The sequence below is a fragment of the Amphichorda felina genome, assembly GCF_050947745.1.
Source record: "Amphichorda felina strain 45539 chromosome Unknown scaffold_4, whole genome shotgun sequence".
Taxonomy (NCBI): domain Eukaryota; kingdom Fungi; phylum Ascomycota; class Sordariomycetes; order Hypocreales; family Bionectriaceae; genus Amphichorda; species Amphichorda felina.
Genome location: NW_028145046.1, coordinates 816,230 through 835,995, shown reverse-complemented (window position 1 = coordinate 835,995; position 19,766 = coordinate 816,230). Strand labels below are relative to the sequence as shown.

General features: G+C 50.6%; 4 protein-coding genes across 4 annotated transcripts; 1 reads left to right on the top strand and 3 right to left on the bottom strand.

Moving 5' to 3' along the window:
- Positions 1 to 7: 7 nt before the first annotated feature.
- On the bottom strand, positions 8 to 3,066 carry ACO1O0_004021 (uncharacterized protein; the record flags this gene model as incomplete). Its single annotated transcript, XM_083193464.1, has 2 exons — positions 8 to 37; positions 136 to 3,066. 2 exons carry the CDS (start codon positions 3,064 to 3,066, stop codon positions 8 to 10), a joined length of 2,961 nt encoding a protein of 986 aa, XP_083050412.1.
- A 4,550-nt stretch (positions 3,067 to 7,616) lies between these two features.
- Positions 7,617 to 9,625, bottom strand: ILV1 (tryptophan synthase beta subunit-like PLP-dependent enzyme; the record flags this gene model as incomplete). Its single annotated transcript, XM_083193463.1, has 2 exons — positions 7,617 to 9,173; positions 9,263 to 9,625. The coding sequence occupies 2 exons, from the start codon at positions 9,623 to 9,625 to the stop codon at positions 7,617 to 7,619; spliced, it is 1,920 nt and encodes a 639-aa protein (XP_083050411.1).
- Positions 9,626 to 10,301: 676 nt separating this feature from the next.
- Positions 10,302 to 11,043, top strand: ACO1O0_004019 (DUF3716 domain-containing protein; the record flags this gene model as incomplete). The annotated part of the gene is made up of 3 exons (XM_083193462.1): positions 10,302 to 10,481; positions 10,568 to 10,799; positions 10,853 to 11,043. 3 exons carry the CDS (start codon positions 10,302 to 10,304, stop codon positions 11,041 to 11,043), a joined length of 603 nt encoding a protein of 200 aa, XP_083050410.1.
- Positions 11,044 to 17,177: 6,134 nt separating this feature from the next.
- Positions 17,178 to 19,084, bottom strand: ACO1O0_004018 (glycosyl hydrolase family 76-domain-containing protein; the record flags this gene model as incomplete). The annotated part of the gene is made up of 4 exons (XM_083193461.1): positions 17,178 to 18,450; positions 18,526 to 18,575; positions 18,632 to 18,760; positions 19,082 to 19,084. 4 exons carry the CDS (start codon positions 19,082 to 19,084, stop codon positions 17,178 to 17,180), a joined length of 1,455 nt encoding a protein of 484 aa, XP_083050409.1.
- Positions 19,085 to 19,766: the final 682 nt, after the last annotated feature.

Genomic DNA, 19,766 nt, shown 5'->3' with positions numbered 1-19,766 from the left:
AACGCCCCTAGAAGCTCTTCCTTTTGACCTCAAAATCCTGTAAATATGTCGTTGATTTGCAATCATGTGCAGAAATAAATGGTTACCAGATGATCATCTTAATCCATCTTTTCCCTTCTCGACAAAGAACCTTACCGGACGTCTCTGCCGGCGCCGCCCCCCTATTCCCACCCCAGGCTGAGCAAGGAATTTCGGTGTCGTGAGCGACGCGATGCTCATGGCCTTCGTCGGCGATTGTTGCTCGTCCATCTCGTCATCCTCATCCTGGTCATTGGCGTCTTCTTCAACGGAGGGGCACCCAAACCGGTCATCAAATCCCCATCTCTCGACTCCCCCAGTGCGCAGCCATGGCTCGAGATTGCGGCACTGGCTGACATCGATCCACTCCAGACGCGCACATCCCCGGAGGATGTTCTCAACACCTTTGCCAGTAACACGGACGCAGCCTCGCACGCTGATACCTTCGAGGTTACTGAGGTGGATTGCGACACTCTCCAAACTAGCATCGCTAACCGCGCTGCCACAAAACGCCAACCTCAGCTCACGCAGTCGTGGGAGACCGAGAGCGACCACCTCGGTTGCCGTGTCGGACAGCGCGCAGCAGAATGACAGGTCCAGGTGGGTAAGACTTTTGGCCGCGTTGACGAGCGCGACAATGGCATTGTCCGACAGATACGTGCAGTCGGCCAAGCAAAGATTCCACAGCTTCTCAAACTTGAACGGTGCCCACGACTGAAACCCAGCGTCGGTTATGGATGTACACCGAGTCAAGGACAACGACCGAAGACGGTTCGAGGCATGCGCAGCCAGGTGGGCCATCGATCGATCGGTAATATGTTTGCAATAGGAAAGGTTCAGGGTGTGTAGTTTCGGGCATCCTATGACGGTGCCTGGCGGTGGTATGTTGGGGTTCCTCTGCTGCTGATGCGATTGTTGCTGTTGTCTTTGCTGCTGCTGCTGCTGCTGCTGCTGCTGCTGCTGCTGCTGAACCTGTGCTCTTGTCTTGGGTTTGCTGGAAGGTGAAATCACAATCTGCCTGTTCGCGGGCGGAGGCTCAGGGACGACCCAACCGACAACGCGTCCAAGGAGGTTGTCCCCGACTTTGCGGCAGTTGCTCCAGTCCACCTCCTCCAAGCCCTTGGCGTTCTCGCTCATCTCAAGAATCTGTGTCGCAGACACATCCCAAACCGATCGCATTCTCCAAATCCTCACATTCTTCCCGCACAAGCGCCATAGCGCGGAGAATCCTTCATCAGAAATATGGAAACAGTTGTTCAGATCGATGACACGTGCCCGGTTCCCGACAAATGGGGCGATGACTTGGCAAATGATCTGGTCTGTCACAGTGCGGTTGTAGATGGACAGATCAACATAGTGACATATCTTGTCGGAAGATCTCAAGAGTTGCCGCCAGTGGCTGTTGACTTGGCGAAGCTGGAGGAGCTCTCCTATATCTGCATAGGAGAATATGTTCACTAGGATATCGTCAGAAATTGCAGGCGCCGCTAATTTGTATGGTCGTCGCGGCAGAGTCTTGAGCCGCTTGGCGGGTATGTCGGATTCAGGGGGAGTTTCTGCGCCGTGGAATTTAATCGGTGCTGCTTCTGGTGTAGGTGACCAGATACCATTGGTCAACGGGCTTGAGGTTTCAGTCTGTGCTGTGGGTGGTGCCAGCGAAAGGCGCCTCCTGTTTCTCATATTCTCCATGTTGACACTGAGAAAAGGATCTGGATCTTTACGCTCCATGGTCTCTGAATCGTCCTTGCTGGGGGAGCTCGGCTTTGAAGGCGTCGTGAAGGTGACGTGCGGCGAGGGTTTAAGAGGTGTTGTCGGTGTCGTTGGGGTGGATTTGTCCGTCTTCTCCTCTGCGTCGGCATCCGCCATTTCCACGTCCTCGTCCTTGCTCTTGAACCGAATCCGCGCTGTCTCCTCCACTTGTGACTTGATCTCGGGAGGGCACCGCCTCCAGAGCTCATCCAGAGCATCGCCAGGGATCATCAGACACTCGACAGTCGTTATCGACCTCACGGTGGCCGTGCGTCCTGGAGACAGACCTAAGCTTGTGACCTCCCCGAAGTATTGCCCCTCCTTCAAACGCGGCCTTTTTTGAATTTGGGACACGCTCACCGGCCCCCGAGTCCTGCCTTTCGAGTCCTCATGTATAACTTCCGCCTCCCCCCTCACAATGAAGTAAATCTCGTTCCCAGAAGTTCCCTGGCGCACAATATCGGTAAAGGGAGCATAAGCTCTTGGGTGGGCACTGAGTCCTAGGAAATGGAGGATATCTGGCGGGAGTGTCGAGAATAAGGGAAGCTCCTTCAATGTTCGTCTAATATTGACAAATCCGCTGCCAATGGCACTTCCCGCGGAGGGGTCCTCGATGATGCCGGGGCTAGGGGATTTGCGCTTCTTCGACTTCACCACGGCTCCGTCCTTTATAGATCCGCTCTCTCCCCTAGATACCTCGCCCGGAACGGCGGCGCGGGATGAGATGTCGCCCTTGAGTGTCTGAGCAGTTGCCCCAACTTCTTGGCGACGCTTCTTGAGCAGATTCAACCTCTCCAGCGCCTCCTGGCGGATGGCCTTCTCCATTTCGGGAAACTTTGGCATGATGGCCTGCAAGTCCTCCTTCTTGAGCACGAGAAGAAGACACTTGGTCCGAGCCACAATGGTCGCAGTACGCGGCATGTCCATGAGGACACCAATCTCGCCAAAGAAGGCACCGGGTTTCAGCTCGGCGTAGACCGCCTCGCCATCGCGCGAGGTGACGGCGACCACTCCCCTCACAAGCCAGTACATTGCCCTGGCATCGTCGCCTTCGGTGACAACATGGTCGTTCATCGCTTGAATCTGCGGCTTGAGGTGGTTGCCAATCTCGACCAGGAATTCCTCAGGGGCCGACATGAAGAGGGGAAACGAGCGTATGCGGTCTACCAGGTCTTGGGGCATGTCCCTGATTATCGATGCCGTGAGCGGGGAGGGGCGAATGGGTCGTGTCGGATTGCTCTCATTGTTGAAGGAGCGTATCACCGAGACACTGTCTTTTGGGTTCGAGGCACTGGCCATATGGTGGGCCAGAGCCCGAAAGGGCGACGGCGAACCGGGAGACCGCGACCGCCTCATGTTTGATCCAGTCGTGAGCGGTCAACGGCGCGGTAATGGCAGTCTTGGCAGGTTATCTGCCCGCAACCCCAGTGGTTTAGGACTGCCGAGGCCGACAAGTCCGGTCCGGGTCGCTTGGCTTTCCAGATACTCTTGATCTGAACGAATAGTTGAGGCGACACGATATGCCCTGCTCGTGTCACCAGGCGCGGTGCGTGGGACGGCTTCCCCGCCAAAGCTGAGGCGGCTCGGGCAGTACAGCCGGATGTCGAGGGCACACCGGGTGTAGGCGGCCGGAAAATGCGGGCTTGCTGTCGCAATGTCGACAAAGACCAAGCGCAGTATCAGGCGCGCCAGCGCGTTTTTCGTGTCGGCGGTCTGAGCGCAGGATCAGAGACCCAGCCGCCGCGTGGGCGTAGGTAGGTAAAGTGGCGGGCGGTCCGGGAGGGTCGTAGTAGCCGCCTGGCTAGAGGGGCATCAGACACATGGTACGCTGCTGCGCCGACAATATATCTAAGGATGGGTCGACGATGATGAGTGTGTGTGAGAAGGGTGTTGCAGTTAACTACGCGCGTGGCGCTTCGATCGAGCGTCTACCAAACGGCGTTAGCGAGCGATGACGGAGCTTCGCCTTGGGGTCCAACGTACTTGTACCAGATGAGTAGGCGCCTAGGCTATGTGGTGCAGGGGACTGCGAAATAGGCAAGAAAAAATATACAGATTCAATATCGGAGGCGCGGGAGTTGGCGGTGGGAAGTGTCGTCGACTAATGGATGCTGCGAAGAGATGAAGAATACTGGGACAAGTCCGTGGGGCCAACGGATGGCTGGTGATGATGGATGGACGAGGTGGGCTGGTGGGCTGGTGGGCGGGCAGGAGCTCGGTCGCCAGTGGTCACTGCCCACTTCAGCGTCCCCAGCTCCAATGCCAGCAATCAATGCCAGCAAATCTGGCCCAAGGGCCCCTAGTGGGCACTGGGGCACTGGCGGCGGGCGCTGGAGCTTGCCGCCGTGGGGCAGGACCGGCAGTGGACCAAGCTTCCAAGCTTCCAAGCTTCTTTGCTGAGCGCCCATCGGTGGATGACCTAAAAAGTCCCCCAATCCTGTGCAGGCGAATTATTTCCGTGCACGGGCGCCCACCAGTGCGGTAGTGCAGCAGTGCCCACCTGCCCACCTAGCGATCTTGGGACAGTGGTGCAGACCGGCACATGCAGGGACGCCGACAAACACCTGCCGGTCCTTTTGCGCACTGTTGAGAGCCTACTTGGTGGTTGGAAATGCCCTCAAAATGACCCAGCCTCTTACCAGGCCTAGCGATAGGATGACAAGCAGATGAGGCTGCTTGCAGGTAAAACATTGATTGTTATCGCGCTCCCCCCCAGCAGCGCCTAGTAGTACCCAGGCCTCCGAGAAACAGGACTCCGAGAAACAGGATCGACGAGGGGTTCGTTATCATCAGCCAGCCAGAACAACGTATCCTTGGGACAAATCCAAGGGAACACCAATCGCAGTCCCCTTCCCCACAAACCAACTGCTGCTTTATAAAGCTGCCCTCCCAGCTCCTCCCGACGCAGCTCATAATACCTTGTGTACCAAGCCAATCCAGCGACCGGACTTCTCCGGAAATGCCCTTATTTCTATCCTTCTAGGCTAATTGCAGCATTTTAGAAAGCAAGAATTCTGACCAATGCCAGCATCCATTAGCGCCCCCGCGGTTGTATGCATTACCAGCACTGACGTTAGCAGCTCCAGGCGCGGAGCAAACCTGCCGTATCGCATCCTTTCGCACAATTCTTCCCGAGTAGCATCAGTATCATACAGTCCTAATTTTGCCATGCTTTAAACTCCTATACCTACTCGTAGGTGCGTATGGAACTACTAGCAAGGTTCTACGTCATGTATGAGCTACTGCAGCTACGAAGTACTCGGGCTGTAATAAATCCATATGGATTATAGTGTACCACCCTGTTCCAGATATCCCCGAAATAGTCGCTACAGGACCCCATAATACGCAGTACTATATAATGGTATTGCCATAATACGCGTATAAACATTTATAACAATAAGAATGATAACACCGTAGTAATATCATCCTTAAAAGGATGCTATGGCTACTAATCCGATATCCACTGCTCGCTTTCATTCTGTTTTCTTGTAACCAAAGATGCCATGAGTAGGGGGATCTCGCTGCTCGTTCGCAACCGTGAGAGCTTGCGCGTCGATGAGCTGTTCGTCAACAAGAACTGACAGATACTCCATTGTCCATTCTTGGCATCGCCTGGTGTTGACCTAGAGTTTACGTTAATCAGCTGCGAAGATCGATAATAATTCTGCCTACGACGTTTACTTACTCCATCTATAGGAGCGCGGACGTCTTGGCCTCTTGGCGGGGGTTTGACCGTGGAAGCGTAACGCTCCAATGTACTTCTCGGTGTAGTTTCTTTGGTCTCTTTGATTTCGGTCTTCAGCTCAGGGCCGTAAATGTGGGATATATCAACGTGACCAAGCAAGACTAACTCCTTGAGGTCCTCCGACGTACTGCACTCGTGGTTTCGTTTAATTTCGAGTGCATACCCTGCCATCAGTGGCTCCCCGACCACATGAATTACAGTTCCCGAACATGGTCGCGATCCGTAATCATGGGCGAGCGTTTCACGGTCCCCATCTACGTTTGGAATAAATATGGTAAAATGGGCGCGCTGAGACCCCGATTCACGATGCTTAGCTAGATAAACAGAGCGGTATGCCATTGTAGAAGTGTTGGATAGGATACATGACATGAGGAGAAGAAAAAGTCGGCAAGCCAACGATTATTATTACGGCGAGCGGTAGGCAGTGACCAGCATTTAGAAGGCCACATGCAGGAGGCCACCATAGAGGGCGCTTGTACTAGCCAGTGAGGATTGATGTCTCACGCGCGCGGGAGCCGGTATACCATCTTTCTGACCTCCGTTGTATTCAAGCATGGATCTATGGGTATTATCTTTTAGGCTGCAGGTTGTGGGAAGGGAGGAGGGATATACACGATAGTTGGAGCCTTAAGGGTGTAAAATGCCATCCACATGTTTGCTTTGCATCACTCGGATTCTACAACACCCCTGCCTATTCAATCAGCAACACATGTAGGGTTCACCGCTTCGTTTCCAATCGTTGGATTATCATCGATCATTATGGTGCCAAAATAGCCTGTGAGCCACACATCGCCACGTCAACTCTTCCTGATATTTCAAAAGGGCCGATGGACTTTCTTGATACTTCGTTCTTTCAGTCGACCAAATCCCCCAGATTTTCCCAAACGGCGAGGTCTCTATCCCAGAGGTTTCAGATGGGGAAAATATCAATACCAGGTCTGTCTCTATATGAGCATCGTTCCTGGAAAGACGTTGCGATAAGTGTGGCCATCGCTCGCCGAAGACGATAAGAGATCGATTCAAAGCGAGCTCAAGGAAATCATCACGTCGCTAAGAAGGATCATCCCCCTAGTGTGATTGGTACTATTGGTACACCAACCGTTATACCCGGAAATATGGCGAGCACGGTCGTAGCATCTGTCAATGGAGGGACAGTGCAAAGACAGATTCTTCAGAATTGATTATGAAATGGGCCTATTCTTCACCATTAAGTCTTTTAACGACTGGCTATTTGCTGCTGCTACCGGCCGGACTCCTGGTCCAGAAGAAATTCTCGGCCTAGATCATCCTCACATGTATCGCGACTTAATCCCTAATACGGGGAATGTTTACTTTACCTACGGATATCTTACTCTAGGGAACATCATCATCTCTGGAGCTCCTGTCTCGCACAGAGTTGGGGGTATCATAGGCTGGGATGCAGGCTGGTTGGTATCCAGAGTACTGGGAGTGCTGCAAGATGCTATACGGAGTGGAACTAGACCATGAATAGCGCACTGAGGACTGGGGCGATAAGATGGAGAAGGCTTTCGAGGAGACCTTTTTTGACCTTTGCAAAATACTCATTGTGGCATTGTCCGTCTTAGGCTGCGTTCTTCTTGGGATTCTACCTCCTTTGGGTTCCAGGACGATATGCTCAGAACGTAGCGTGCCAGGTCTTAAATTTATCAGTAGACTTAAACTTAACTAGCTTTGCGTTGAAGTATTTATGATATACTTAATCATCGGAAAGATACTAGTAGTGTCGGTAAACTTAGAATCCGGATTTAATAAATATGCGGTACTGTTTTCTGTTTTTCAAGTTTTCGCCACTTCCGTGTCTTTTACTTTGCGGATTGCCAGGGTTCATAGAGATTTATTCCGATTCGTGTAGTAATAACTCATAAAGGGGTAAGTTCTAGTCGCATATTCGAAGCATTATATACCTTACAGACGAAAGTTGAAGACTGACTTGGAAGTTATCGACTAACTACTTCCAGGAAGGAAAATCGTTTCTACATCAACTAAATGCCAAGATGTGTCATCTATATTGTTTTTGGAAAAAAGAAATAAAAAAAGTAGAAGAAAGGACTCCCAACTCCAATGCCGTACCCGTGCAACGCGCCTAAACACTTTTTTCTTCCTCGACCTCGTTGCGTCGCAGGAAAGTCTTGAAGAGCCGCGAGTTGGTGCAGTCCTCGTAGGGGTACCCAATGTCGGCGAGGAACTTCTCGAGCTCGGCGATGTTCTCGTCCGGGCAGGTGATGGCGGTGAGGATCTTGCCGACATCGCCGCCGTAGTTGCGGTAGTGGAACAGGCTGATGTTGAAGCGCGGCCGCAGCACCGCCAGGAACTTCTCCAGCGCACGGGGCCGCTCGGGGAAGTTGAACATGTACAGCCGCTCGTCCTTGACGCCCGACGCCCCGCCCACCAGGTACCGGATGTGGCTCTTGGCGAGCTCGTCGTGCGACACGTCCGTCACGTTGAAGCCCTCGGCCTGGATGCGCTCCAGGAGGGACTGCAGCTCCTTGGGACGCTCCTCGGGCGGGCCCACGAGCGACAGACCAAGGAGAACGTTGGCAATCTCATCCGTCGCATATCGGTAAGAGAACTCGGTCACTGGGTGGCCCATGATGGTGTCGACCAGCTCCGCAAAGGCCTGGGGCCGTTCAGGGATCTGGACATGTAGCAGGGCCTCCTTGCCGCCTCCCACGGCGGCGCGCTCGGCGACGAACCGCAGACGGTCAAAGTCCATGTTGGCACCCGAGGCAACCGCAATCATAGTCCGGCTAGGGTCCTTGGGCGGGTGCCGCTGCACGTACTTCTTAAGTCCGGCAATGGACAGGGCACCGGCCGGCTCCAGGCTGCATCGGGTGTCCTCGTACATATCCTTGATGGCAGCGCAGATCTCATCGGTGGAGACCTCGACAACTTCGTCAACGACCTCCTTGCAGATGCGGAACGTCTCCTCGCCGAGCGTCTTGACGGCGGCGCCGTCGGCAAACAGGCCAACCGTCTTGAGCACGACGCGGTGGCCGACCTTGAGTGACTGGGCCAGGGCATTCGCATCAGACGCCTCGACGGCAATGATCTTGACGTGCGGCGCCATGCGCTTGACGTACAGGCCGATGCCAGCAATGAGGCCGCCTCCTCCGGCGCAGCAGAAGATGGCGTCCACCTTGCTCATGTTGGTCTGGCCAAAAAGCTCGTTTCCGATGGTGCCCTGGCCGGCAATAACGTATGGGTCGTCGAAGGGGGGGATGTTGATGAGGCCGTCGGTCTTGACCCTGCGCGCGCACTCCTCCTTGGCGGCGTCAAAGTCGGCGCCGTGCAGGACGACATGGCCGCCGAGCCGGGCGACGTTGAGGTGCTTGATGGCCGGGGTCGCCTCGGGCATGATGATGGTGGCGGGGATCCTCAGCTTGCGGGCCGAGTAGGCGACGCCCTGGGCGTGGTTGCCGGCCGAGGAGCAGACGACGCCGCGCCAGCTCTTCTTGGGATCGAGGTGGGCCATCTTGTTGTAGGCGCCGCGCAGCTTGAAGCTGAAGACGGGCTGCTGGTCTTCGCGCTTGAGCAGGACATTGCACTCGAGGCGGTTGCTGAGGTTGACGGCGTGTGTTAGGGGCGTCTGCTTGCAAGCTTCGTATACTCGGGATGTGGCGCTGGCGATCAAACGCAGGTACTAATGACAGGAAGAATAGGGTTAGCAAAGTTCGCAGAGTTTGGAGAAGCTGCAGGCATCTCCCTGTGTAGCATGGCAATGAGACTCACGTCGGGATGCCCATTGGGCAGCAGGAAGTCCTCGGGAACGATATCTCGAATGCGCTGGCGCTTCTCTTCCGAGGGCGTGGAGGGGTTGATGCTATAGTCGGTCAAGGCCATGCTCCCCGTGGGAGTATGGGGCCTCTGAGAGCCAGAGCCATTGGCACGGGATCTGGCCTCCTCGTTGATCTCGACGACACCGTGAGGATCGTTGCTGTCAGCGGAGTTGGCGTCATTACCAATCTTGGGTGCAGGGGCGCCGTTGGCGGCGGGGGGGAGCTCTGCTTCGAAAGGGTCGGTCACAGACCCATTTCCGTTAACGCCGTTGGCCGTCGGCAGCGGCTGCTCGGTGAAGACGTCGGCCGAAGGCATTTTCAGGGGATGGAGAAGGTATCCAGAGGAGTTGAGTATGGCCTGGGCATTTCCACACAAGAGCGTTTTTATGGGGGGACGAATTGAAGGTCGGTCGAGTCAGGGCTGGTTCGATCAAGCTGGGTCTGCCGAAGACGGAGCGGAAGCCAATTTTCAGATACGGGCCCAGAGCTCGGGTGATTTAGGCGATTTAGGCGATTTCCCTACCTAAGGGTACCTAGGCGATAATGGCGGGGCAGCGACAGGCGGCCGTTCATCGGTGAGCGTCAGAGCGGTGTCGCCTACGGCGGACGATAGGCGAGACTGCGTCAAAATTCAAAATTTGTTACGTCTACCCTAGGGGCGAATTTCCTATTGGGTAGTAATGCCCCGGTTTATGCGCGAAAAAAAAACGAATATCCTAATTAGGTCTAGTACCTTATAACCCCGCATCAGTAACCCGTTATAACCATAATATGCTGTAGCACCCGTGTTTTGATTCCTTCCCGTTACCCTCACAACATCCCACTCCGCCGCGCGCCAAGGTAAGTTATTTTTCGCTCGTGTTTAACATTTCGGTCTATTTCTGATCTATTCAAAGCCCTCATTATCTATTCCAATCGCTCGCATCGCAGACGCTTTCGTAGGTTCCATTTCGCCTCATTTCGGGTTCGTATCGATTCTAACTTCGTAGAATATGTCCGACCCCGAGATCCTCGAATCCAACAGCTGGGGTAAGCAGCTGGCCGACTATTGCAGCCCCGAGTACCCCGTCACCCTCACGAGCAAGTCCAAAAACATCTTCTTGGAACTGAGCAACGCCGCCACCGACAAGCTCAAGCTGCACGCCCTCGCCAACGAGGAATTCACCCAAGCCGTGAGTACTCTATTCATTTCGGTTGGTTTCGAGTCCGTAATAACTAGTCGTCATACTAGGTCAAGCGCAATCTTAATTTCAACTAGGTGATGGAAAAGAATGCGCGCGTTAAGATGACTTTCGGGCAAATGACTCCGACCAAGGCCACCGCGGCTATGATACAACTTTTCGGGAGCGAAATGCCTGGTGATAGGGCATGCCGCAAGTGCCGCGACGGTAACGGCCGTTTCAAAGAATGTGTCGTCGACCCTGCCATGGGCAGCGGCTGTGGTAACTGCATGATGCAGAACAACGGCTCGGGCTGTAGTCACTACAAGCGTGAGTTATTACGATCCATTTCACATTATTTCGGATACTAAATGTACGGATAGCACATTCTGGCACTGGTTTGTTCTCTGGCCGACCTGCCCGTCCTAGCCCTACGCAGAGGGCTAGGAGGCTGACGGCCGATGAGCTCTTCCAGAGCTTCCTCGCTCTGCCTGGTCGTGACCAGCAGCGCCTCTTCCGCAAGATTCAGCGCGAGCTTAGGGAGGACGATGAGGACGAGGACGAGGAGATGTGAATAGGCATAGGATAGTTCTGGTCCGTAATGGCACGAAATGGTGCTATGGTGCCAATAATAATAAGATCGTTTGTGGCTTATACCGAGATTACTAGCTAAATACTATAATAATCCTAAGTATCCCGAAATAATCTAGAGAGAAGGAATTTTAAATATTTAAATTATTAATATTAATAAAATATATAATTATTTAAAAATTAAAAATATATAATTAATTACTATTTTAATTATATTTTTATATCTTTTATTTCTTTATTTTAATATATTTTTTAAGTTTTATTTATAAACCTATTTAATAATATTATTATTATAATCTTTTTATTTATAATTTTATATATAATAATTAATTAAGTAAATATAATAAATAAAAGGCTTTAAGATCATAAAAATCTTACTTACTAATAAATACCCTAGACCTAACTATATAACTTATACCTATACGCTTTATCTATAAAGTAAATAAATAGCCTTTATATAGCTTACTTAATAAACTTTAATCTTATAATATAATAACTCTTATATTATTATTATAATTATTTTAATATTAATAATTTAATTTTTTATTTTAATAAGCTTTTTTAAATTTTATTTATAAAAGCTTTAGTAATAATTTTATTATTATAAATCTTTTATTTATGTTTTTATATAATAATTATCTTTTTAACTTATTTATTATATATTTAATAAATATATAACCTTATAATAATATAAAAATAAATTATTTAATATTATATTTATTTATTTAATTATATATAAAGCTTTAAAATTTTTATTAGATTATATAATTAAGTAAATAGAATAAATATAATATTAAATAATTTATTTTTATATTATTATAAGATGTAACCTAAATCTAGGCGAAATACCTCGAAATAACTCGAAATAGATATAACCTAGCGGTACCCCGTAGGTCGAGGTAGATATTTTACCTCCGTTATTAAGCTATTACGATGCCACCTGGCCGAAGACGAATCGACCTAGCTGACCAGAGAACAGCCATTACTGACTGGGTCGGCCAAGGTGAAGACGATAATGCAATTATATCGCTTTTAGCGCACGAATTTCAAATCACAATCTCCCGATCAACGCTGACGCGTCAATTACGACGATGGAATATTAGTCGACAAACCCGTACCGAGCGAAGTCCACAATTACTCGACCGAATCCATGATTTGTTTTTTGAGCAGGCATTATCGGATAATGCCATTATCCGTATACTTCAGAGAGAAGGATTCCAGATCAGTCCTTTCGGCCTCACGCAGTTACGCCGTAGATATGGTCTTTGGCGACGACATGATGGTGTACGGGCTCAAACTGCTATCGATCGAGTTCGAACCTTTTTTAATAATCATGAAAAGAATTCGATGATCATGGAAACATATGGCCGTGGCTACCTTTATACACATTTCCGACAACAATACTTTACTATCGCTAGAGACCCGTTATACGAAATCTTCCGAGAGTTCTCAACAGAAGACCTTCGTTTACGTTGGAATCGTGTTACACGGACCCGGAAGACGTTTACTACTGAGGGACCGGATCATACATGGTCGATCGATGGATATGATAAGTTGAAACGTTTTGGAATTGAGATTTATGGCGGAATCGACGCATATTCGCGTTATATGCCATGGTTTTACTGTGGATTTTCGAACTCGACGGCTTGGAGTGTTGCGTGCCAATACGTACGTATTCTTTCGGGTCGGAAGACTATGCCTCGGCGTCTACGTACAGATCATGGGGGGGAGACGAGCCTTCTCGCTGGGATCCATTTCTATCTCGCTGGATTACGTACAAAGATTGATTTAATGGGTAATGAAGTCCCCGTTGGATTTCGTGATACTTTTCTCTATGGGAGAAGTGTTAGTAATATTCGGATCGAGTCATGGTGGCGCCGTCTCTACGACGCTCAGGTTCGACCTTGGAAGGTATGTCTATTTCGGCTTATTTCGGGCCCGTCCGCTCACAGATAGCCTAGAAACTATTCGAGGATATGGATAAGATGGGGATCTGGTCAGACACATCACTCGCTGACCGCATCGCATTACTATACATCTATATGCCACTAGTCCGAGCTGCATTTACACGCTTCGTTCATACATGGCAAGCACATCGGATTCGACTCCAGACCGCTCCTATAAAACACGGGCAACCGCATAGCCTCTACTTTCAACTTGACCGCTCAGAGGATGCTCCTAATATCAGTTGTTCGGAGCCAATACCAGAGGACCGATGGGAAGAGATTAAGGGTATCTTTGATCAGGATGATGAGGAAATTGATCGATTTTTACCTCCCGAGATGATGGAACTCTGCGCCTCATTTGGTATTATTATACCAGATGAACCCGCAAGCCAGAGTGCGCCATTTATTGAGCAATATCTGCTTCTACGGGACCATCTTTCAACGGCTCAGGCTCAGGGTATAAGACTTTTTCAATTACAAAAACCGACAGGACGGACAGAAGAAATTCGCGCACGTTTAGAGGTAGCTCAGATTGATATTGATAGCTTAGAGTAGAATTGAGAGGAGAGATATAATACTAATAATACAAAAAAAGAATAAAAGATCACTTCATCGTCTTTTTCCTTGCTCGCTTTAGTACGCTCATAGAAGAAAGAGGGATTGCTTTACTCTATTATTATGATTAGTATTAGAATATATCGTGAGGGATTATCTCACTCACTTTCCTATCTTGGTACATACCTTGGTCAACGTCCCTAATAGGCCTCAATGGATCACTTGGTAATTCGTCCGAAGGCATCGAAGGCATCGGTCCTTGTCGGTCAACTGTCCGGATTACCTGTTCAATCTTCGGCAGCGTTATATCAATGAAATCCAGATCTATTATAATCAGTGAAGTCCGTAACCACAAGGCAATAGTTATTTCGTACCATTTCGTGTCAGGTCGGGTCCATTTGCCGACGGGTCAAAACATTTCTCCTGCTTTGGCCGTACCTGACGTGACTCCGAGCTACTCGTAGCCGCCCGAGCACGCTTTGTCTTACCCTCACTCGCCCTATCCTCTGTCTTAACACCATGCCCATTTCCCACTTGCCCCAGCTCAGGAACGGTAGTACCAATACTATCGGGTTCCTCATCTACCTTCTCGAATCGAATAAAGTATAAATTATACTTATAAGGAGAGCTCGCTTGGAGCCCCATCTCCTTGATCATGTCAATGACCGATCGCGTCTTATAGATATCGGCAGCCAAGGAAGTAATCGTCTTGATATTACCCGGCTTCAACTCAGGCGCGATCACCCACTCTTTTTGATGAATCGATGTAATCTTCTGTGGCACGGCTCGGCGGATGATACTTTTAATCAGTTCGGCTTGTGATGGGAACGTCTCGCGCCATTGAGCATCCGCAAAGCATTGCACGGTATCGACTAATGACGGTGAACGTGGAAGGTATGTTCTTTGAGGTTCATCTTCCCCGACATCATCTAACCTATACTTTGCTTTGTAGAAATGCAGCGTAAGACGGGCTATCCGCGAAGGATCAGGCGGATTCCTGGTTTGCGTTGCACTAATATCTCGTGCAGCCTGACCTTGTTGGAGAGCATGTTGAAAGGTTTGAGGAGTCATACGTCGAGGCTGTAAACCAGTGTTCACAATGGCTCCGTGTGACGATGATCTTAACTGCGGTATAGTATCGATCGATCGAAGAGGTTGATTCGCTTTTGCATGGAGCCAGGTTTCTCCATTGCCTTCGAGAAGAGAATCATCGTAACCGGTAAGACTAGATCGAGAGGCGGTGGTCGTCTTCGAGATGAATTGGGCAAAGGAGAAACCACAAATTTTGCAGAATTTCGAGTCCGCTTCATAGCGTAAGATAAGGTCATGGACATATGGGTCACAAGGCCGAGACATCGTAATATAACAGGATAGTACTCCTTCGAAAAGATACGAAATAAAAAGAAATAAGAAGGAAAGGAAAGTTCGTATGAGGATGTGCGAAATAAGATACTTCCTTGCTATATCTCTACCCCTGAATCTTATCCCTATCTGTACTAGTTGACTTTTCACACTTCTCCACCTGCTCCTGTATAAACTGATTTAATGCATAACCCACTTCGCGCCATTGGTGTTTTGATAATGTATGATTATTGGCGTTATATCTTATAGGAGGTTGGGGTTTTTCTAAGAGAATATTAGTAAAACTAATACTTTCTTATAAAGCTTACTCCTTACCTCGAAGGTTACAGCATCGCGCCTGGGAGGAATATGCACAGTTTGCGCATGCTCCTGAAACCATTGACTTTTCGACGATACAACCATCAAAAATACCATACCCTTTAGTACAACGTGTACACGGGGTATCTGCCTCTTTTCCAAAAAGGTAGATTAGGACTGCATCAACATTTGGCGTACGAGTTAGGTCAAGTGGATTTTTTGGTGATCTTCCACGCCTTGCTTCGCGATTGAACTTTAGTAACCGTGCGCTCTGGCCCGCTCTTTCTAGGATACCAGCTTTCACAGGTCGGAGAAATCTAGCATTCGCGAGTGCCCACGCGGTGAGATGTGTTATCTCGGTTGGCTGAGGATCTGTCGGTGCGATTGGAGGAAGGGTCGAAGGTGAATTATCCATTTCTGCTATACAACCTATGATGAATGTTCTGAAACGAGTCGAAATACACCGTAATGATGGAAAGTATAATATACTAAATAAACATTATTATATTGCTTATAATAATTATGATCGGGTAATTGAATATGGGATGAACCACCCCACGGGGGCGTCACCCTATGAGGGTGGTTTAGGTTTATTTGAATTTTGACGCAGTCTCGCCTATCGTCCGCCGTAGTCGCCCTCAGCCAGCCACAAGTGCCACACACAACGTCAGTCCGGTCACGGCAATCAAAATCTCATCCTCCAATCCATCACAACCGTGTTGACGGACTATACTGTAATAGGTACTGTGTAGTCCAACATCAGCACATTCAATCCCAGCCCCGATCATCACCAGGCCCTCCACGAGTCGATCTTACAGCTCTAAATGACAACAGGAACAACACAGACTCCACCGCCCACCGGCCTGGCAGCCTCCCGCTAAAAATTTGACGTCTCTCCATACGTCGTAGTTGGGCTCCCACGTCACCCCAATCGCGTAAGATGCCAGCACCTCAGCTCTTCTTCTCCACCTCCTCATAATCCGGCGGCGGGCCATTCTCCGGGCCCCACCCGGCCTGAGCCCGACTGGAACCCCGGATCTGTTGCTCATGCCCAGCGAACCCAATCGAGTCATCGCGGGAAGGAGGAAGAGACAGTTGTGACGGCACCGGCACCACCACCGACGTGTCCCTCAGCGCTGGGGTGTTGCAGTTTTTCACTTGTCGTCGTTTGCTCCCGCAGCATGTCCGACGAACCTCGCGCTGAGTGTTATGCTCTGCCTCGCGCCGGCCACAGGTTTTGCGCTGAGGGTAGGTGTAGCACTCAGAGCTCCAGTCGTAGGTCGGTGTATAGTACCTATACTGATGTCCGGATTGATGCGTGTAACTGTCAGGTGTCTTGACGTTGCACTGGTTGCCGAACAGCGACTGCACCAGGTTTTTCAAAAGACCCATATCGATTGGCTCTTAGTTTCGAGAGTATCTTATTCTGTAATGTCGACTATACAGGTATCAAATTTGAATCAAGGTGGCAAGATGTGAAGCGCTTTCTTTGGGTACTTTCGGTGTGTAGGGTAGCATTTGTGGTCGCAATATGAAGAACCCAACCCTCACCCAAAGTCCGCGCTCGAAATGCTTCTTATATACTAAGAAGGGAGGGAGGTGTACCCAGGTGCTATGATGCGTTGTCCCTTTTTTGAAGTCCGAGTCCGAGTCTTTACGGGCTAAAGCGAATGCGTGGCCTCGAGTCGCAACCCCAAATCCGTCAAAGCACATCATCTCGCATTCGCTTACGCACCACGGGGACGCGTCAACATCACATTGTGTGGCTGAACGAGGCTAACTTTCCTTGCCTTCACGCTTGATATTGGAAAGATGTTTCAACCTGCGCCAAAGTGACCGATATATTCCTCTATAAGCTCGTCTTCCCCGTGTATGCGTATATGCACCTCTGTGCATCTTCTGATATACTAACACCAGAGCTGATGACTTATCTCATTATACTTTGTCATCACTGTCGTCAACTCGGTCGGGACATTTCCCAGTATGACCTCAGCAATTCGAGCCCTCCAACCTGTGTCTCGACTGTGCGCCCACGGCCTCGGTTGTTCGGGTCTTTGCTGTCAGCCTTGTTGGGCTCTGAGGGCGCCTGAATGCTTCCCAAACCATTCGGCTTCCTGGGCCCACCCATGACTTTCTCACCGATGTGCGACGAAAAGAGACCATCATTGTGAGTATCTGCTCTTACTATACCACCAGAGCCGGGGAGCCATCTGTAACTTCCCCCCCAGACATTGTCCTCGGGCGTTCCCTCGTTGCGGTAGTCGGTCGTGTTCTCGCAACCATGGTCAATCCCGTCGTGATCCTCTGAGACCATCGTGTTGTTGAACAGACTGGCTCCCCACCACATGCCAAATCGACCTTGGGAATCTCGAGTTTGCTGCGCCGCTCGGGCGTTGTGTTGAACCCAGCCCAAGTATGATCGGCAGGCCTCTGCGTGGACAGTCCTGACGGTGTGATACGCATCCGTGTCGACCGTGACGCCGCGCTCAACATGGAATGGCTCTAGAGGCCCGCAGAATTCGGTGAGGTGGTGGAAGAAGATACCTTTGAAGGTCTGGGCATCTTGAGAACATGTCCCACTCGCATCACACTGCTCTTCTAGGATGCCTCCTCGCCCAATACCACGCCAAAGGGGGAGGCGACCGGGAGGTAGGTGCGCCAAGTCATCGACAGGTGCGTTGTGCTTCAAACTCCAACCTGTCGCATTGATGACCGATTGGACCAGTTTGTGCCCTTCCATCAGATACGACACGGCACCGCTGACTGTCCAAAGACCCCGTTGACCTGTTAGGATCACGCCTTGGTTGTAGGTGTAGACCATCTCGTCTCGGACATCGCACTCGACGTTACCAGGTTTCGCATTATCGATGTGGTAGCCATCAACAAACAACCCCTGGCTGTTGGTCATGTTGACGCCCATCAACCACCTGTACCCTTCTATGGCCGCAGCCATGTGCGCTGGGTCCTTTTTCGGGAAGCCGTTGGAAGCAACCCACGGCGATGTGAAGTTGTCCCCGGGGAAGTAGAGGTACATGGATATCGAAGCCGCGATCCAGAGCTCGTTGGTTATGGCATTCTTGTATGGGCTGAGGCGCGGGTTCCAGACCATGCCGCCGTGGCAGAGCTGGGTACCCCAGCCTTCAGAGGCCAGGTTCCAGAAGATGCGCGCGCGATGAGCGAACGAGGAGACCCAGTTACTCCCGTGCCATGGCAACGACTCAAGCGCGTGTCTGAGCCCGCCGGACTTGGGTGCGTTATCGCCCAGGTTGCGTGAATAATGCAACCTCGAATGAACAGAGACAAACCTTATGGCTTCAAGCCACTCCAGGACTACCCACAACATATCATCATACGCCTGGAGGGGATCTTAGAAGAGACATCTACGCGGGAGGATAGGAGACGGCTACATACCTGACCCCTAAGGGATATAATGTCTTGGTTAAAGTACGAGTCGACCAACTGCGCAAAAAAGGACGAGATGAGATTCTCTTTGGATCTCCAATGAATTTGCGGACTCCCCAAATCAACCGAATCGAGAGACTTTGACAGCGTTGTTAGCATGCCTGCAACAGCTGTCCCAGTCACAGCCGCTGTCCAGTCAATGGCTGACGGCCAAGTCCCATAATTGGCGTTGAAATAATCTCTTTGTAGAACCTCGAGGGCATCAAAAGCATCCTCCAGGGCCTCAACACCTGGATGAGGAGGCTCTAAACCGTCCGTGGAGAAGCTGAGGAATGTCGTTGGTATCGGCTCACAGCCAGTTGGCGGCTTGGTGTAGAGGACTGGGCAGTATGGCGCCTTTGCAGCGCACAGTCGCACTGCAATGAAGCCAAAGAGGGCCGCTGCCAGCCCTTTACGAACCATAATGAAGAGAATATGAATATAATGGGTTAAAAAATATACAGGAGGATAGTCCGGGGAGCACCACCACGGCGCGCGGTTTTAAGGTCGGGGAGTAGCCATCTTTCACTGAGGGGAGGGGTCCTGTCTCTTCGCACGCACTCCGCGCGCCGTAATGGAGACTAGTCACAGGACAAGAGATGATGAGCCCTGGTGATGAGGTGGCGGGACCAAGAGAGCAGTGGAGAGGTTCAACGTTGAGAGTTGGAGGCGGGGGGATGACCGTTATCACCAGATCATCTGTCTGAAGATGTGCGACTTAAGCCCCACACAGTGACTACTATTAGCAGGTACTATCCTCGACACGCTCTGGGATTTATACTTTATCTCAAGGTAATGGTGCCTCTGCGCTATATAGGCTCGCACGGAATGCAGTCAGACGGGCGTGCCAAACCGAGAATACCCTTGGAACATAGACACTGCCATCTCTGGGGTGATGATTAGGTTTGTGCCACGGATACGTACCTCCGTATCCGTAGCAGATGCTTAGATGTTCGCACCAGTACGTTGTGGGTACGGGGACCGCGCATTTCCAGGTAGTATACGGAGTACGTGTACTCTTACGGATAATTGCCGCCGGGAGTAAGTCTAAGATTAAGCTTGATGGGGTGCCCTTATTGGCGATATGTATATGAGATAGCCATGA